At 42.1% G+C, this 17,171-nt stretch overlaps 3 protein-coding genes across 6 annotated transcripts in view; 2 read left to right on the top strand and 1 right to left on the bottom strand.

Annotated features, from left to right (window-relative positions):
• LOC102195010 (meiotic recombination protein REC8 homolog) overlaps positions 1–4,616 on the top strand; it is a 6,885-nt gene extending 2,269 nt beyond the window's left edge. The window contains exons 7-15 of the mRNA XM_005732181.1: positions 49–172; positions 255–432; positions 1,681–1,882; positions 2,257–2,408; positions 2,533–2,575; positions 3,467–3,545; positions 3,638–3,727; positions 3,825–3,934; positions 4,221–4,616. Of these exons, the coding sequence (XP_005732238.1) occupies positions 49–172; positions 255–432; positions 1,681–1,882; positions 2,257–2,408; positions 2,533–2,575; positions 3,467–3,545; positions 3,638–3,727; positions 3,825–3,934; positions 4,221–4,324 (1,082 nt within the window). The 3' untranslated portion in view covers positions 4,325–4,616. The remainder of the gene's footprint in view (positions 1–48; positions 173–254; positions 433–1,680; positions 1,883–2,256; positions 2,409–2,532; positions 2,576–3,466; positions 3,546–3,637; positions 3,728–3,824; positions 3,935–4,220) is intronic.
• A 295-nt stretch (positions 4,617–4,911) lies between these two features.
• Positions 4,912–10,460, top strand: clk2b (CDC-like kinase 2b). Its single transcript, XM_005732057.1, has 11 exons — positions 4,912–5,407; positions 5,970–6,060; positions 6,144–6,210; positions 6,316–6,432; positions 6,508–6,674; positions 7,905–7,999; positions 8,984–9,113; positions 9,195–9,277; positions 9,360–9,439; positions 9,518–9,608; positions 9,696–10,460. The coding sequence occupies exons 1-11, from the start codon at positions 5,342–5,344 to the stop codon at positions 9,876–9,878; spliced, it is 1,170 nt and encodes a 389-aa protein (XP_005732114.1). The 5' UTR covers positions 4,912–5,341; the 3' UTR covers positions 9,879–10,460.
• A 1,537-nt stretch (positions 10,461–11,997) lies between these two features.
• Positions 11,998–16,201, bottom strand: LOC102210725 (retinol-binding protein 1-like). Of its 4 annotated transcripts, none has more exons than XM_013910583.1 (5): positions 15,497–15,631; positions 15,111–15,341; positions 14,608–14,792; positions 12,966–13,067; positions 11,998–12,265 (listed from the first exon to the last, which is right to left on the bottom strand). In XM_013910583.1, the coding sequence occupies exons 2-5, from the start codon at positions 15,184–15,186 to the stop codon at positions 12,212–12,214; spliced, it is 417 nt and encodes a 138-aa protein (XP_013766037.1). In that variant the 5' UTR covers positions 15,187–15,341; positions 15,497–15,631; the 3' UTR covers positions 11,998–12,211. The 4 variants fall into 4 exon arrangements, with proteins under 4 accessions (XP_013766037.1, XP_013766038.1, XP_005732111.1 ...); XM_013910584.1 differs by having other exon boundaries at positions 15,117–15,341; XM_005732054.1 differs by having other exon boundaries at positions 15,111–15,284.
• Positions 16,202–17,171: the final 970 nt, after the last annotated feature.

The raw sequence follows: 17,171 nt of genomic DNA, 5'->3' as shown, positions 1-17,171 counted from the left end.
GAAAAACGTAGAATGGGACATAACATACTCTATAATCTTTTCTAATAGGAGATTTGGAGATACCGGGAGAAAAGGTGGCAGCAGGGGAACAAGAAAAAGAGGTGGAACGGGAGGAACGAGAGGGCGACCTGGAGAAACACGGAGCAAAGGAGCTCACAGGATCCACTCTAGAGTAACTTAGAGACACTTATGTAAACAGAAAATACCACGACAGACAAACAGTGATCCACTTAGTGTGTTTTTACATGTGTCAGGTTGCAGCCCACTACTCTTTCCAGTGAGGAGGCTATTTTGTTGCCTCAGGAAGAGCCAGGCCTGCCCGCAGAGAAGCCCCCCTCAGACCAGCTCACCCCCGTCTCTGTGCCCGGCCTGCCTGCTCCGCCCTCTGCAGCAAAGGAACGTGAAAGGCGTCTAAGAAGTCTGGAGTTGGAGGTGCTGGCTTTTGTGGGTTTTACTTAAATGACATAAATATTTAATGTATTTAACAAAAACAGAAAGAGCTATAAACGGTTTTGCCCTAACAGATGAACATTAAGTATCTTTACCCCTCCCACGCACACCAATCTGTAGACCCTGTGATGCTCTCATTACTGCCAGTACTATTTAAGAAGGTCAAACATGTAAGATTATATGTGCAGCTAGCAATGATAATAAATAATGAATCAAGTTTGTCCAGATTGACATGATAGCATCACTCGGTTGCTGCAGATTTGATGGCTGCACATCCACAATGTGAATCTCCTGTTTCACCACATCCCAACGGTGCTCTGTTTGACTGAGATGTAAACCCATTGTCATGTTAAAAAAAAAGGTGATTTCAGCTTTGTTATCTTGCTGGAAGCAGGATGGGCACACAGTGGTTGTAAAGTAATGGACATAGCAGCAATACTGACGTAGGCTGCGGTGTTTAGACGATGCTCAGGCTCTGAGGGGCCCAAAGCGTGCAAAGAAAATATCTTCCACATTAAATCACTACTTTTCTGACCATCCCTCTTTAAACCCTACGGATGGTTTTGTGGCAAAAACACCTAAATCTCTCTCTTCTTCCTCTTTCTGATGTTGAGATTGAACTTCAGCACGTCTTTTTGTTCATTATCTGTACCTACTTACCCAAACATGCTGAAATAGCTCAGTTGGGAGAGCTTTAGACTGAAGATCCCAGGTTTCAGCAGTGGAGTGCTGTCTTTAGGCAGTCCCAACCTGGAATCATAAATGCTTCCAATTCTAAATATGCAAAGTTGCTTCCATTTGATTAGATGTTTGTGTTAAAAAGAAGTTAAATGGCTGTACTTAATAAAGTGGCTTGCGTATGATACTTTGCTGAGACTGTATAGAGTCCATAGTCACCAGCTGAAATCTTTGGAATCAGTTATTCAGAGATTACAGTTCTAGTTTTAAAGGGAAAGTTACTGTTTTGCTTTGTTTAGGTCTTGAATAGGTATAGAAATGTCTTAAAACTGAGTGTGAAGCTTCCCTGAGAGCTTTCCATTCTGGTGGAAGATTAACACCAACTGGAGGAATATTTTGTAGGCTTGCTACCCCCACCCCCTTTTGAAAAATCTCCCTAACCCTCTTTTAGATTATGTAAGTTTCACTAGAACCATAACATAAAAACAAGACATTAGCTACAACTTACAAATCTCTGGTCCCCTTTAGTCAATCTATTTCCCTCGCCCCCAGGATGTGGCTTCACCAGAGAAGAAGAAGAGGAAGAGGAGAAGGAGGCAGCTGATCTTCTTTGACCCGGTGACGCAGCTCTCCCAGGACGATGTGCAGCGACAGATCGACGACCCTTTGACCGAGACGAGGCGACCACTCCTCGCCCCGCTTTCCTTTCAAAGGATCCTTCCTGCTGCTGATCTCTTCAACAAGCCCTGCACCTGTCAGTATCACAGCTGCTAAAAATAGAGCAAAGCATCCTCTCGTCACCCCAGAAACATCTGTTTAAATCTCACCCCCCTTTATACCTTACTCATTAGATGGAAATCAGGTAGAGCTGTGCACTGTTGGTTTTCTAGTATGGCCATGGACTATGCTGCGAGCTCCTTTCTTTTCTAATTACAGGCTTCTAATAATCTAACTGCTAATATTTTTAATGCTGGCTCCTCTAAATTGTTGCAGTAAAAGCTTCACGTGGAACCTTGAATTCTATTTATTCCCCTCACTTCTTATATTCAGCGGCCGCTGCAGCTCTATTAATGGTGTGACTCAAGTAACCTTTTCAAAAATAAACCACGAAGCTATTTTCCCCTGCAGTCTTGCCTGAAGAGGTTCAGTTTCTATGGAGACAGAGTGCAACCATCACACCCCTCTCGGGCTCGGACCTGCAAGTTGGGGAGCGAGGCCCCGAATCCACTGATTCTGAAAGGGAGAGAGAGCGTGAGATGCTCGAGGTTCCCGAAAGAGAGGTGTGGAAAAGCGTTTTGTTACGTGGGCAGCGATTGGCAGGGATGTCTGCAAAGGCTTTTAATGCAGGAGATGGAAAAACACTCACAGTTGTTGACTCATTACTTGTGTCTTTGCGTGAAGCAGGTCCTCAGAGAAATGGCAGAATCAGAGATGCTTGATATTTCAGGTAAGATTATCAAAGATTATCACCGGTATACAAAGATGGATGTGGATTCCAGTTCTAAAACCTAAAGCTAGTGATGAAGTCATGACCAGCAGGGGGCGACACCATAAGTTGCACTATCCTGATATCTTAGTAAACACTTTCCTGAAGGGTTTAAGATCTCAAGCACTAATTACCTTGCATGCTGCTACTGTGTGCAGTGTCGTGAATTTTAAATCACTCACCCAACCCACTCGCTAATCACACATGAGTTCAACACACCACAAATCACAAACATTCAGTTACACTCAGTTTTATTTAAAGCACCAGTTCACAACAACTGTCTCACAAGGTGCTTTATACTGTAAGCTACCCAACTTTGTTAAACAAATAAACAAGAAACACCCACAATAATCAAATGACCCGCTATGAGCAAGCACTTGGCAACAGTGGGAAGGAAAAACTCCCTTTTAACAGGAAGAAACCTCCTGCAGAACCAGGCTCCAAGCCATCCGCCACGGTTAGTAATTAGCAAGGGGCTGAGGCTTCAACATGACCTGAATAACTACTGAGTGTCATAAAAATAGTTACGTCCATCTTTGTATACAGTCTTTGAATTAAAGGTAGAAATTCACAATTTTAGGTTTAAATTAGCAGGTTTGTGTGTGTGTGTGTGTGTGTGTGTGTGTGTGTGTGTGTGTGTGTGTGTGTGTGTGTGTGTGTGTTTTAGCTTAACTGGATGTAACATTTTGTCCTCAGTGTGTTAGCATTGCAGATTTATTTGGCACAAGCTAAAACCTTCTGTGCATTCACATGGGGTGAGCCTGAGGTCAGAGGTCAGGTCAGGCGTGTAACGCTAATGGCTTTTAAAATACGATAAGATGCATTCATTTTAAAATACATGTATACATCCAGCCCAGGGTGCACTGCCACTGGAGGGCAGTGACCAGAGAGAGGTGTCTCGAGAGATCTCCCCCTTATATCTATCCGAAGGGTAAGTAAGTATCAAAGAAGATCTCTGTGTGTGTTGATGTGCAGGTGTGTGTGTGTGAGCAATCACACTCATGTGCACCCATCATTTGGCAGGTCCACTCTCTCCAGGTCTATTTCTACACTGAGGGACATCCCAGAGGTGTCGGACGAGTTGCCTGGGAGAGTAGCCGCGGAGTCACCTCGGTAATAACCAGCAGAAAAACAGAGACGACTCTCTCTTTAGTGTCTCCCGATGTTTGAGTTCGATTTGGAGACAGGAATGTGGTTTGTTTGTTGCCAGGTTGCTGCCAGAATTGGCCGAAGGTGAAGTAGAGCCTCTGCTTTTTCAGTCCCTCTTGCCGCCCGAGGTCAACCGCAAAACTGTCAGCAATGTTTTTCAGCGGCTTCTGGGTAAGCAGGCACTTTCACTTATCATCGAACTGTCATGTCACTCATGTTAAAATTGTATTAATGGTACAGCGCCAAGGCTGTGGCGGTCCCTGGCCCGTGACCTTCAGTTTATAAAGGTTGAAATAACAAACAGTGTCACTAGTGGAAGCTTTAGGAATGAACTGATGAACAAACATACTGGTGACTTGTGTACATTCATGGAAAAGTAATTTGCTTTAAAAACATGAGATCTTTTCTGTGCTTCAGTGACCGTTTATGTGTGTGTGTGTGTTGTGTTGGTGGGTAGCATCTTTATCTGCCAGGAAGCTGCGTGTGGAGCAGGATGAGCCTTATGGTGACATCTTCATATTTCGTGGCTCCAACTATGAAGAAATACATCTGCCTTTGTAACATGGAAGCAGCGAAGCAGCGCTGAGCCTCCTGATCGGACTCGTCCCGTCTTAAAGCCAGACTGGAAACTTCGTGTTCAACAGCATCATAAATACAAAGTGGTGTTTTGTGAGAGATCATTTCATGAGAAGGGTTTAAAAAGCATTTTATCGAGCTTTTAATGCGATTAAGTGTTGTTTTTATAATTGTTCCTTAGTGCTACCAGGTTTATGAGATTTCTGATAAATATTTTAACAATTTTTCTTGTTTTATCTGCAATCAAACAGAAGTGTTGCCGTTGTTGTTCTGTGCACTCAGTTGAACTGTGCTGTGTTCTGTTGAACTGCAAAATAAATGAATTTTTGTGACCTCTGTGAGTTATTTCTGTGACGAAAGCGGGCGCCGCATGCACGCAACAAAGTATATGTAGCGTGCGGAGGAGGACGGGTGTGGAAAATCATACCGCCGGGGTTAAGGAGGTGCAAGGAGGAGAGGAAGTAAGTTGAGTGAAACTGGATCCACTCAGCCCCTGTGCCCACATCTTGATTCTCATCTGAAAACTTTCTCAGGGGGTTGTGACCAAAGTTTATTCTTAGCGTCTGTCTCAGCTCGCCCTCCTCTCTGTCCGTCTGTTCCTCACTTTTTGTGTTTGTCTGCTTCAGCTGTCGTGTTCGTTTACTTTCAGTGTTTGCCTTTTACTTTTTCTCTATTCTCCCTGAGATATTCTTTCTTCTTTTGTCACTTTTGTGGTGAAGCTTCGGCATCGTGTCTTCCTTTCACTTCTGGTTTCAGCTGACAACACTGCAGGCTATTTTTTACTTTTTCACAACTCCTCGTCCTCCAGTTTGTTCCCGTGCTGCTACTTGACTATTTATCGTGCTGACCTTGGCGCTTTTCCTCTCCACATCTCCTCATCGCCTTTTGTTCCTGCCGCTACCTCACCTTCATCTCGCCTTCACCTCCCGTGCAGCATCCCTCCATCCGCCTCTCTTCCACTCAGGCTCGTCTTTTCTCTGAGTAGATCTGCACTGCTGTGCAATGGGAAAGACAGAGCTGCATTCTCTGTTTAAGGGTTTTCTGGACTGTATTTGCCTCTGCCTTTCTGTGAGTATCTGCATTCTTTGAGCATGTTTTTGTGTCTCTTTCTAAGTCTGTGTGATTTACTTTTAACCAGCTGCACTATGTGTTGATCTCTTAAAGATCACCAGCTTTCTAACAATGAATGTGCAGATTGGTTGTGTTTATGTATGTCAGTGGCCCATGTCCTGCGCTAAGTGTCAGTTACTCACATGCTGAGCTTCTGATATTAATAACAGTCTCAGAATGTGGATGGAAATAGAGCCTCAGCTCCTCCAAAGAGAGTCATCTGGCATTTTCTTATGAGCCCCCTTTAGGGCAGGCTCAGGTCTTTGAGATCAACCTTAATGCATTAATCATGGCTGCGTTAGGACAGCCTCGGCAGGAGGACGTACACAAAGCTGTGTGAGCTTCTGTAACCATGCAAGCTTGAGTGCACGGGTATGTCCAGCTGGTGACCTTTCTCCTTACAGACCCAGAGGTCAGATGTTACTCGGTGTGTTTTTAGGTGGGGTGTGACAGAAGCAGGTTGATGTTTTTTTGATCTTTTGCTCCACCTTGTCATGAATGTGGCTGACTTTGTTTGCAGAGAAGAAGCGACCGGGCTGCAAATGACAGTGAGAGGGACTCTGAAAATGGTCACCTGATCTACAAAAGTGGTGACGTCCTTGAAGACAGATGTAGGTTGCAGCACAGATGTAGGAAGAGTAAGCAGCCTCGTTACGGTGCTCCGTCATTAAGCTGATCTTTATCTGTCTTGCAGATGAGATAGTCGACACTTTAGGTGAGGGGACCTTTGGGAAAGTGGTTCAGTGTGTGGACCACAGCAGGTAGGTTTTTCATCAGAAGTTTCAAGTTGAATCAATGTGCAGTGTGTGTGGGGGTGGGGGGTGGGTTTTTTTATTTTTTATTTTAAAAACAGTGTTTAAAAACAGAGGAGGAAATCAAATTGCATTGAAGATCATTAAGAACCAGGACAAATACAGAGAAGCAGCCAAATTGGAAATCAACGTCCTGGAGAAGATCAGTGAGAAGGATCCGCACAACAAACAGTGAGTCTGTGATTGAAACGCTGTTACCCGTTTCATGTGCTTTATGTTTCACCCTCTGTTTCTCTTCCTCATCAGTAACTGCGTGCAGATGCTCAACTGGTTTAACTACTACGGCCATGTGTGCATCTCCTTTGAGCTGCTGTCTCTCAGCACATTTGACTTCTTGAAATCAAACAACTTCCTGCCGTATCCAATTAACCAGATCCGACACATGGCCCAGCAGATCTGCCACGCTGTCAGCTGTGAGTCCAATATGCATCATACAGAGTGTGCAGCACCACTTTCCCTTTTCTGCTGCACTTCTGCATCAATGCCAGGGATGAGACTAAGTAGATTAAACACGGCAAATTAGAGCAAGACGCAGGAGCAGTTAGGGCAGTGAGTGATTGATGTCATTCACGATGATTGATATCATTCAGTGATTAATTCTAGTCAATAACCGAACGCAATCATTTGCAAATCTCAGACAAGTCTGCTATTTATAATTTAGTCATATCAAATATTAATTTCATATTCAGTACAACCATTTGTTATGTAGCCATAACATGGTATCATTTGCTTGATATCATGCTGGCAAATTAACTTCAGAATGAGACAGGATGCTGTAAACCACGGCCTACGATTCTCCAAAATAAAAGCAGAGCATGCACTCCTAAATATTTAAACATAAACAGCACAAAAGATGAGCTGCAACCACAGATTTTATAGAAGATGGGTTCATCCACTGTGACTTCACACATTGGTTTACATTAGTTTAATGCTACTTTTTTGGTCATTGAAATGTTTTTGTTTTTCGTTTTTTGGAGACAAGAGGTATCACATTTTTAGATGCACGTGCAATGCACAGATATTGCAAACTAAACCTGAAGCTGGGCTGTACCACACAGGATGTAATAATATTAAATTTCTCTATTTAAAAGCTTTTTTAAAAACTCAAATGCCACTCTGCTCCAGCTGCATGTGTTGGGAGACCTGCCAATCAAAGCAGCAACATCCTTAACTCTAGTATCCAAGTGGATGAGTTATTACAAAAAGGTCAGCTCCATAGCGTTGTTATGAAAGTGGAAACTATCCACAGCAGCCGAAGGTTTTTTTTGTACTGTAAACATGTGTCTTAACACATGGGGTCATGGGGATTGACTTGCTTTTGGAACTGGCCTCAAGTGGCCATTAGAGAAGCTGTAGTTTTTGGCAGCTTCACCTCGGGTCCAGTTTTCGGCCATGGAGGTTACTCCTCAGCTGGAACGCATCACACCATCAAAGAGTCCCTCTGCTTTAATTAAACCAACACTTCATCAGACAGAGTGGCTTCATTCGGGTTTCTGATTTATAATCTTTGTAATATCCTATCTACTAACATTTAATTCGCTGCTGTAAATCTGTCACATCCAGCTGTCTACAATCAACCACATTTGAGGTGTCTGCTCATGATGAACTTCCTCATCTGAACTTCCCTCCCGTTTCCTCTGCAGTTCTCCATGACAACAAGCTGACTCACACTGACCTGAAGCCTGAGAACATCCTCTTCGTCAACTCGGACTACTCCCTCATATACAACGCCGAGAAGGTCAGAAATGGCTGCAGGCGTGATGGCTGAGCGCTTCAGGGGATGGTAGAAAAAGCGGGGATTAATGATGGCAGAAAAATGCAGCTTTTCATTTGGGTGCAAATTTGTTTCAGCAGAAATCAGACACCCACATGTATGCTTTTTATAATCTCATATTTATCCAGGAAGGCTGCAGCTTGTTTGTTGACCTTTGCAGGAAAATATGTGGCAGCTCTGAGACATATTGCTGAATTTTTATTTATGGGAATCTCCACTTTTTCTTCGTTTTTCACAGCCACATAAAAACGAAAACTAAATACACCCTTACTGCTTCCTGTTAAATCAGGATGTCCAAGCTTATTAAACTTTATGACGGCACCATGGCTTGGTTTGCATCTGAACAAATCACATGGCTTCTGGACCAATGTCCTGTGAACAGACAAGACCAAAGTGGAGACACAGTGTTGCATTTAGCAAAAAAGGGAGAACAAGCTTGTTGACTTTCTTGGAATTAGTTAAATCCACCAAGCAGGGTTTTTTAAGGTTAACTGGGTTAAATGAGACGTTGTGAGACATTGATTCAGTTAGTTGATTGAGATGTTTAATCTAATTAGTTTAATCCAACCAAAAAAGAAGTGGGAGATTAAGGGGGTTTATCTGCTGGTGGGGCTGTGTCACGAAGGGTATCTGCTGTAAAACACAACCAAATCAAACATGCAGAGCTACCAGCTACAGTGACCCCTTGTCCACATGGAAACAGCCGATAGTAGCGTTTTTGTTGTTGCTGTTTTTCTAATCTGATAGACTCGTTCTTGTTTTGTCCTACCGTGTTGCAGTATTGTAAAATTGTTCATAACTTTTTGTTATTTTCATCACATTAGCTCAAGCCTAATGCTCTTTATCATTTTTATCAAAGCATCATCAATAGCAGGAAAATACAAAGATTATACTTTAAATGAGCGAAGTTGGGAGGGTTTACAGTGTTTCCACCTGTCGCCCATTTAGAAGTGCAATGAAAGGCGGGTAAACGACACCACGGTGCGGCTCGTCGACTTCGGCAGCGCCACCTTTGACCACGAACACCACTCTGTCATCATCTCTACTCGTCACTACCGAGCCCCAGAGGTCATACTTGGTAAGAAATGTCATTTTAGCTCGGGGAGTATCCAGGACCTGCCCAGTCCAGTTGGTAACAAAGCTATTCCTTCTTCCACAGAGTTGGGTTGGAGTCAACCGTGTGATGTGTGGAGCATCGGCTGCATCCTGTTTGAATACTACAAAGGGTTCACACTCTTCCAGGTCACACATTCGACATAAAAGTAAGACGAACTTTGTCTTTTTATTTGTCATGGTCTTTACTTCCTCTTGTGTCCACTTACAGACTCATGACAACAAGGAGCATCTTGCTATGATAGAGAGAGTACAGGGACCGATTCCTCAGAGGATGATTCAGAGGAGCAGGTATCCCGCTCGTGCACCCTCTCATTGTCACAAACTCTGAAACACTTTGATCTGACGACTCTTCATTTTGATTCTCAGAAAGCAGAAGTATTTCCACCGTGGGCATCTAGACTGGAACGAGTGCTCCAAAGCCGGACGCTACGTCAAATCCAAATGCAAGCCGTTAAGGGTGAGCCGTGGGCAGGCGGACCGCAGATAAGCATTATCTGCTCGGGGCCCACCATTTGAATATAATGTCTCCCTCCTTGTTTTACAGGAATACTTGTTATCACACGGGAGAGAACACCACCTTTTTTTCGATCTCCTAGAGAGGATGCTGGAGTACGAGCCCTCAAAGCGTATTTCTCTTTCCTCCGCTCTGTGCCATCCTTTCTTCCAGCCCTTCCATCATCCAGGAAGAAGTCAGGGGTGGAGGAACAGCTGTGACATGAGCAGATGACCTTTGGCAGACACTTAACCATATGTGGACCATATGGTGAGGGTGTTTGCAAGTTTATTTGTAATTTAAGCTTTAAAAGTAGGAGGTTTAAGTTATTTGAGTTAAACACTGAAATGACAGCTCACAGTGAAAGAGAAAGTCTGAAAGCATCATTGTAAGCAGCTTCTCAGATAAAAGAAGTTTGAACAGTTACAGCTGATTGAGCTGGAAGAGAGAAAAGAGAAGCATCATCCTTTCAAGTAGGGGAAAAAATTTATTTAGCAGACACGTTTGTCTAAAGGTGCTAGCAATTTTTTTCTGAGCAGATTATTTTTATGTTTGTTTGCTTTTCTATGTTTCTGTTAAAATTGTCTTAAAATTGTTTACAAGCTTGTTAAGTATGGAAAGACTTGACAAATGCAACCTACGTGACATTATAAAAATCCAACAGTCTCAGCCTTAATGTATCCTCCAGAACAGAAGCATTTTATTTTGAGGTAATGAGTCTCTAGATATTAATTAGAATAAATGTGATTTTTTTAAGTGTAATTTTCTAGTTTGTAGTTGTAATTATATAAAACATTAAAAAAATAAAATAATTATGTATAACATTAAAAAAGGAAACAATTGAAAAATATAAAAGTTATTTGCTTTTACTTTTTTATGCTGTACTTTTTATAATGGAGGAAAAAAGATGAAGAAATGGCGCAGGTGCCAAACGTTAAACTACTAATGGAGAACTGACCTTAACAAGCAAATCAACTGAAGGAAATATTACATCTTAGGCTTGTGTGATGATCAGAATTATGATTAGGGTGACCTGATGCCCAACTTAAATTTTTTTTTACAATAAATCAGACATGAGTCTAGCATGTAAAGGCCAACTAACTTAACCTGTTATGCAGTAGTCCTTATTTAACCCTGTATTCACGATTCATGTTCTTATATTAGCTATATCTAAAAAAAAATACGATTTTTCTAGTCAATTATAACACACATGCACTGTGTCACTTCGTGCCATATTTCCCCATCTGAGAAATTGAAGTATAATTTTATCTAAAGAGACAAAAATTGTATTTCTCAGTATAAACTGCCAAATCATTATCTTTGTGGTAGATTCCATCAGATTAAACAAGCTGCTAACTTTTTGGTGACTTCTTGCTAACCTCCAGTTAAATATAATAAAAAGCCTTCCCTGCGTTCTTTAAACTCAGGGAAGGCTAAAAAATTACCAAAAAACAAAACAGAGTTTAGGAAAGTGCAGTGTAAATGTGGGACTTTGCTTCTGTATGTGGGAGATGTCATAAAACTGCTGCGGCGTCCCACAAAAAAAAGGGACATCTGGTCACCCTAGCAAAAACACTGAAGTTTGGAAACAGGTGATGTCGTAATGGTTATAACAAACACAACAGATGTTGTCTTCATGCTAATAAAAGAAACATGTTCTAAAATTGGACATTTTAAAGGGAAAAAATAAAATTTATTCAGATACGTCTCTAACATTTGGAGGACATGATGTATTTAAAAGCTGAAGATGTATGATCCTTTCAGTTTTGTGCTTGCAGTCACTTTATGGCAATTTTGATGTTTTCTGTAATAAATTTTGCATAAAATAGCACCTGCAGTCATTGAATTAATTCAGATGCCTTCTTGCAACCTTTCAGTTCATCACGCATACATTCACACACTACTGACTCTCAGCCCTCCTCTGGCATCTTGATTGAGTGCAGCTGAGCAGAGAGCATGGTCACTCTGCTGAGCGCGAGTGTGTACTCGCCAGTTTCCCCTCTTCAGCCTTTGCAGTGCTGAAAGTGAGTGCAGGAGGCAGGATGCATGACGCCCACTCACTGGCAGTGAATGCATATTTAGGTGTTCTACTGTCACACGGGCGCAATGTGACATCACGCGGACTTTGAACCAGGAAGCCGGAGGTTAAAGATCAGCTAGCGTCCGATCCGACTGTTCCAGACAGTTTTCACATGCACTTCCATTTGGTAATTTCTGTAGAAGTTCAGGGTTCCAGTGCAATAATGCATAAAAATCACTTTAGATATGAAGATGCAGCAACACGCACGCACACACATACGCACGTACGCGCACACACACATACACCTTATCATTTAAAATAAGAAACATGACAGATGCACCACTTCTTTATAAGATTGTGCAACATAGGGAAAGACCTTTACAAAAGCTCTACAACTCTCTTCTCTCAGAACAATGTTTTTTTCCACAAATATTCAGTTTTGCTGTTGTACTTCAAATATATTGTTAATAAATAATGCTATATACACGACTCTCGTACCGGCTACCTTTAAAATGAGACTATTGACTGTAAAACATTTTCAGTGACTTCATTCAGCCTTCTTGAAGACTTGCTTTGCTGCGACGCCTTGAACTCTCATTTCCTGCAGAGAAGAGACGGAGAAGAAGAGGGAAAAAAAAACATGAGGTGAGAGGGTGTAAATGAATGGTGAGAAGCAACAAGAACATTTGGGATTCTGTCCAGAACACCCCCCTCACCAGCTCATGCTTTGACCTCATAATCCGTCTTCCACTCTTTCACATCTATTCATCAGGTCTTTTCAGCCCGCTCCCACTTTCCTCCTCCACCTCTTCATTAGTCCCTCACTGTTCCCTTTGTGTAACCTCTGAAACCGTCGCTGGTATTCCCCAGCATATTGAGTTTAGCATCGGCAACACTTTCTCTAAATTTGTGAGAGCTTTTTAGTGGGAGAATGCTGACTGTTTGAAAACGTAACCAGCAATGAAAGATAAGCTATGAGTTTTAACTGTTCTAGAACAAATGTGCCTCTGAGCTTCTGTAGCACTTGTGCATTCAGTTTGTGTGTACTCCTTTGTTAGGTGATGGACTTTCCCCTTTTAGGCACATACAAACTCCACAGACCTCTTAATAAAAACCTTTTCTCACAAAGACAGTAACAGAATTAGCCAATGAATAACTTCTAAAACCTGCCTTATTTGAATACCCTCCCTCATTTAGCATATCAATTTCTCCATCACTTCCCTTTAAGCTTTCATTTTCCTTCTTCCCTCTTCCTTGCTTTCTCTCTGCACTGGCCTCTTCTTCCCCTCGTACATCCTTACCAAATGCAGCTTGTCGCCCTCCAGCCAGTGTGTCCAGCCTCGTCCCTCTTTCTCGCCTCGCTGTACACAAACCAGCTTGTCTCCGTCCCAATCTACTGTAGTCTGTGTAACCACAGAGATGCCGTTAGTGTGAAACATTAGCATGTAAAGTAGCTCACACAACACTCAGCCACACAGAGACAAGAAGCTTTATGCAAAGCAAAAAAAGGGGGGGGAGACTAATACAGTGATGCGTGAAAGGTCATGGAGCCTTTAAAATATACTTCATTTTTTCAAAGATATGACCAAAAACATCAGATTTTAGATATTTGTTTAAAAATTACATGAATATATTAGTTGGACCTGATAAAAAATGATCCAATATTTTTGTATCTTTGCACCTTTTGTATCATGTGACACCCTGTAGACAGCAATAACTAAAAAAAAAAAAAGAACATTTAAAGATAATAGTTTGGGCTTTGACTTTCCAAAACATCTTTGATCTCCTTAACATCACTTTGGTGGAACAACTTGTGAGTTTGGGGTGATGTTTTTGTTTTATGATCCATTTCCTCCTGAGATTTAATCCACGGACAGGGGTCCTGTCACCTCCTTGAGACTTTTCTGGTGTAATTCAGAATTCATCCAGTTGTTTAAGACTAAATGCACAAAAACCGATCCAAAACATGACGCCACCATCGCCATTTCCTTTGTCCAAACACACGACTTCTTATTTCATACTAAAAAAAAAAAGTTCTACTTCAGCATCATCTATACATGAATTCGAGTTCAAACAGCCTTCTGGTTTCCCAGTGAGATCTTTAGCAATCTGCAGGTCGAGTTTGCGCTGCTACGATGGACTCTATCGCCGTTTAATGTTCTGCTGATGTTAGACTCAGTAACCTGAACACTGTCACTGTTGTCGAGACAAACTCTTTAAGGATGGTTTTATAACCTCTCCAGACTGATGAGCATCAGTAAATCAATAAATCAAATCAATACAACAGAGGAACCTCCTCTGTTTGGGCCATGACACACTTCCCACTTCTGAAAACTCAAGCATTTTACAAGCAAAGTGGTAAAAGCCACAATAACACGAGTCCTGGCTGGCAAATGTGCACAAACCTCGCCTAAAATTACATTTTAAACATTTCACCAAATGCTTTAAAAATTCCTCACCATAAGGAGGGCAATCCCGGGCACAACCAACACACGTGTGTCAGATCTGCTGTCTGGACTCTCACCGAGGACATTTCGGGTCAACATTGGGATAAATCCTTACTAATCTAGCATTAGTTAAGTGAACACTTTGCACCAGCAAAGACAGATGATTAGCGCACCAAGTTTAGGACAGAGTTCCAGGGCTCATCAGTTAAAGTTATCCCCAAGTCAGTGTCCCAGTCTCAGACGGTCAGTGGAGCACAGATTAAGGTTACTGATAAATTCATAAATCTGGGATATGAGTCGTCTCTGTTTAGCATTCAGCTGAAGAATATCATCATAGCCCATCATTGAATGGTTACTTGGGAAGGAGCTGAATGTTTCTTATTCTGGGTTTTTAAACAGCAACGAGTGGTTATGGAATAATCCCAGCGGGAAGTGTACAGACTTTACTCAAGTACCTAACCTTCAAAGCAAACTTTGGAAAAAACACAACACACACCTGACAGGTACGGCCATCCACTATCCTCAGGTCCTCAGTAAATTCTTTTCCAATATTAAAATCCATGCTGAAATTCTTGAAGGTAGTGATTGTGTTGATTTTCATGGCTCCTGTCTCTGGGTCATGGATGATCTCTTTAGTGGGCTTCAACATACACACGATCTTCCTCAAAGCAACATTAACATCTGGGAGAAAAGAGGGAAAGATTTTGTAAGCCACACTTATGGGGGGATCTTTTCTACCTCAGACACTGCAGGTGGAGTGAACACACACTTGTGAGGGTGTAAGTGGGTCAAAGGTGGTGATTTCATTGCACTAATGTGCTGCTGGAAATGTAGATAGTCCACATCACTAAACCAGACACTGAAGATTATGAATCAGTCAACATATAAACAATTATTTAAAGATAAACGCATGAAAGATGAATGTTAAATGAGAGGGTTTTACCCGTTAAACATTTGATGGTAATAATACTATAAAATGTGCTGCATAAAGACTGGTACCTAAACCTGTCAGGTAGGCGTCCACATTCTCCTGCTCCACCATATGATAGGTGCCGGAGTAATTAGGTTTAGTCATTTTTTCCTTAAGAAACTCCAGAAATTCCTGCTTTGCCTTGTTCTGGTTTTTCCTCCCGTCTCGTCTGGATCCCACGGATCAGCTGCCGACCCACAAGTCTGAACCAAGATTAGTGTACAACCACTTGTGCGTAAATTGTAAGCCCTGGCAAATACCTGCTCCAATCGAAACACAAATACAGATTAATCTAAAGAGATTCAATGTGAATAAATAGTAATAATTTACTATCTGCTATTTTAGCTTTTTATTTTCAACTTCCAGCGCGCACAAATGTCTACAAATACTTGCGATGTTCTTTTCGCTCACTTACAGCTCGTTAAATAGCCGTGCACGAATCGCCTGTTGATCGCAGAAGTCTAATCATCACTTCTGCGGTGAACCTTTGTACAGCTGACGACGTAAGCTACGTAACTGACCGACATAGTTGCCAGCTTTTGCGTGGTGTTCCCTGTAATTACCTTATCGTCTGTCCCGGTGTTTTTTTATATGCGGTGTCAGCCACGATGGAAACAATTTAAATGCCGGGGCTTTCCCCCTCTTGGGTCCCCACTCTTTGTAGTGGTCAGCTGCTTTTTTGTCTCCCCCTGGGGCTAATTTTTTGTCCCTCGCCACCCCTCCCCCGGCCCCCTTCCACTTCTTTGTATATTTCATCACATCCATACTGATTGCCGAAACTATCTCCCTAACATCTCCATCCATCCTTTTTCTTTCACTTATCCAAGGTTTGTGAGTCTTTATACTGAGGTGATGATGATTATTATTATTCTCGGTGATAAATTCAAAAACTGCGGCGAACAGGTAGCCGGAAATGCATAGCAGGGATCCACAGTCCAATCACAGCAGCTGCCAGCTCCTTCGACGCCACCTGTACTTACATTTCCAGTAAGCTGGTGCACGTCTGGTGACGTCGTAGGATTCGGGGGAAGGGGTTACGACATCCCTACACATAAGTATAAATCCCCGGTGACACGCACAGATCCCGTCACATGTGCACGTGGATTTTGGAGACAATTTTTAAGCTGCCAAATGTAAGCTGCTTTCAAGTGAGGGTGGAGAACTGGGACATCTGAGCTTCATGTGTTTTTCATATATCATCCCTCGACTAGAAAACGAGTAATAGCCTGTGAAAGTTATGATTTAAAATAACCTGCACTACTTGCTGGATGATCTTCTGATGTAAAACGGTCAGTTAGAGCTCCTTCTCTGAAGCGAGTATAGGATAACTCTTGCTCATTTTTAAATATAGATTTAATCCAGGTGATGTAGAATGACTACATCTAGGCTCCTATATGGCGTCTGTAATCTTAAATTGGGGAATTCCACAGAAAGCCCAAATGTCCCAGTTTTCTGTTAGTACGTGAATGCTGCTTACATTTGTGGATCTGGGTAGAAGCTGGCAGCCCGAAGACAGTCTCAAAACCCCACGTGCACATGTGACGTGATCTATAAATCTCCCCGTATCAGTCTAGGTGTGTGTAAACACTCGTCTAGTCATCTAAATGAGGCTCAGTTCACCCGATGCCACATCGGCCTTTGTCACCATAAGGAGAAAAACCGAGGACCTCATTGCTTTTTATATAGGTGGGAGTCACCAAACACCCCAAGATACGATATCATTGACATTTATAACATTTCGCCATATACCGAGTACTGCAATAACATATTTAAAGGATCCATCACCTTATTGTTAAACTGCAAATTATGTCCTCAGAGTTAAACTTTGTCATCGTCTCTTTATCAAATAAGATAGTTATCTCAATTCACTTTTTTGTTTCCAAGCATGCCAGCACTGTTACTAAAACCCGCCATAAGAGGGAGTCAGTTTGCTATCAGTCTGCGATTGAATGGGGTCAAGTTGGCAATTACATGTAATTTGTTTCTGATAATACTGTAATAATAATGGGAAACCATTTAGTCGACCCTCAGACTAGTCTACTTCTGCCTGAGGTTTCTTTTACTGAAATTCAAGTTAGTCCTCACTGTTG

This window comes from Pundamilia nyererei, unplaced genomic scaffold (assembly GCF_000239375.1).
Source record: "Pundamilia nyererei isolate P.nyererei 1_Seehausen unplaced genomic scaffold, PunNye1.0 scaffold00045, whole genome shotgun sequence".
NCBI classification, from domain to species: Eukaryota; Metazoa; Chordata; class Actinopteri; order Cichliformes; family Cichlidae; genus Pundamilia; species Pundamilia nyererei.
This window is presented reverse-complemented; position numbering and strand designations above follow the sequence as displayed.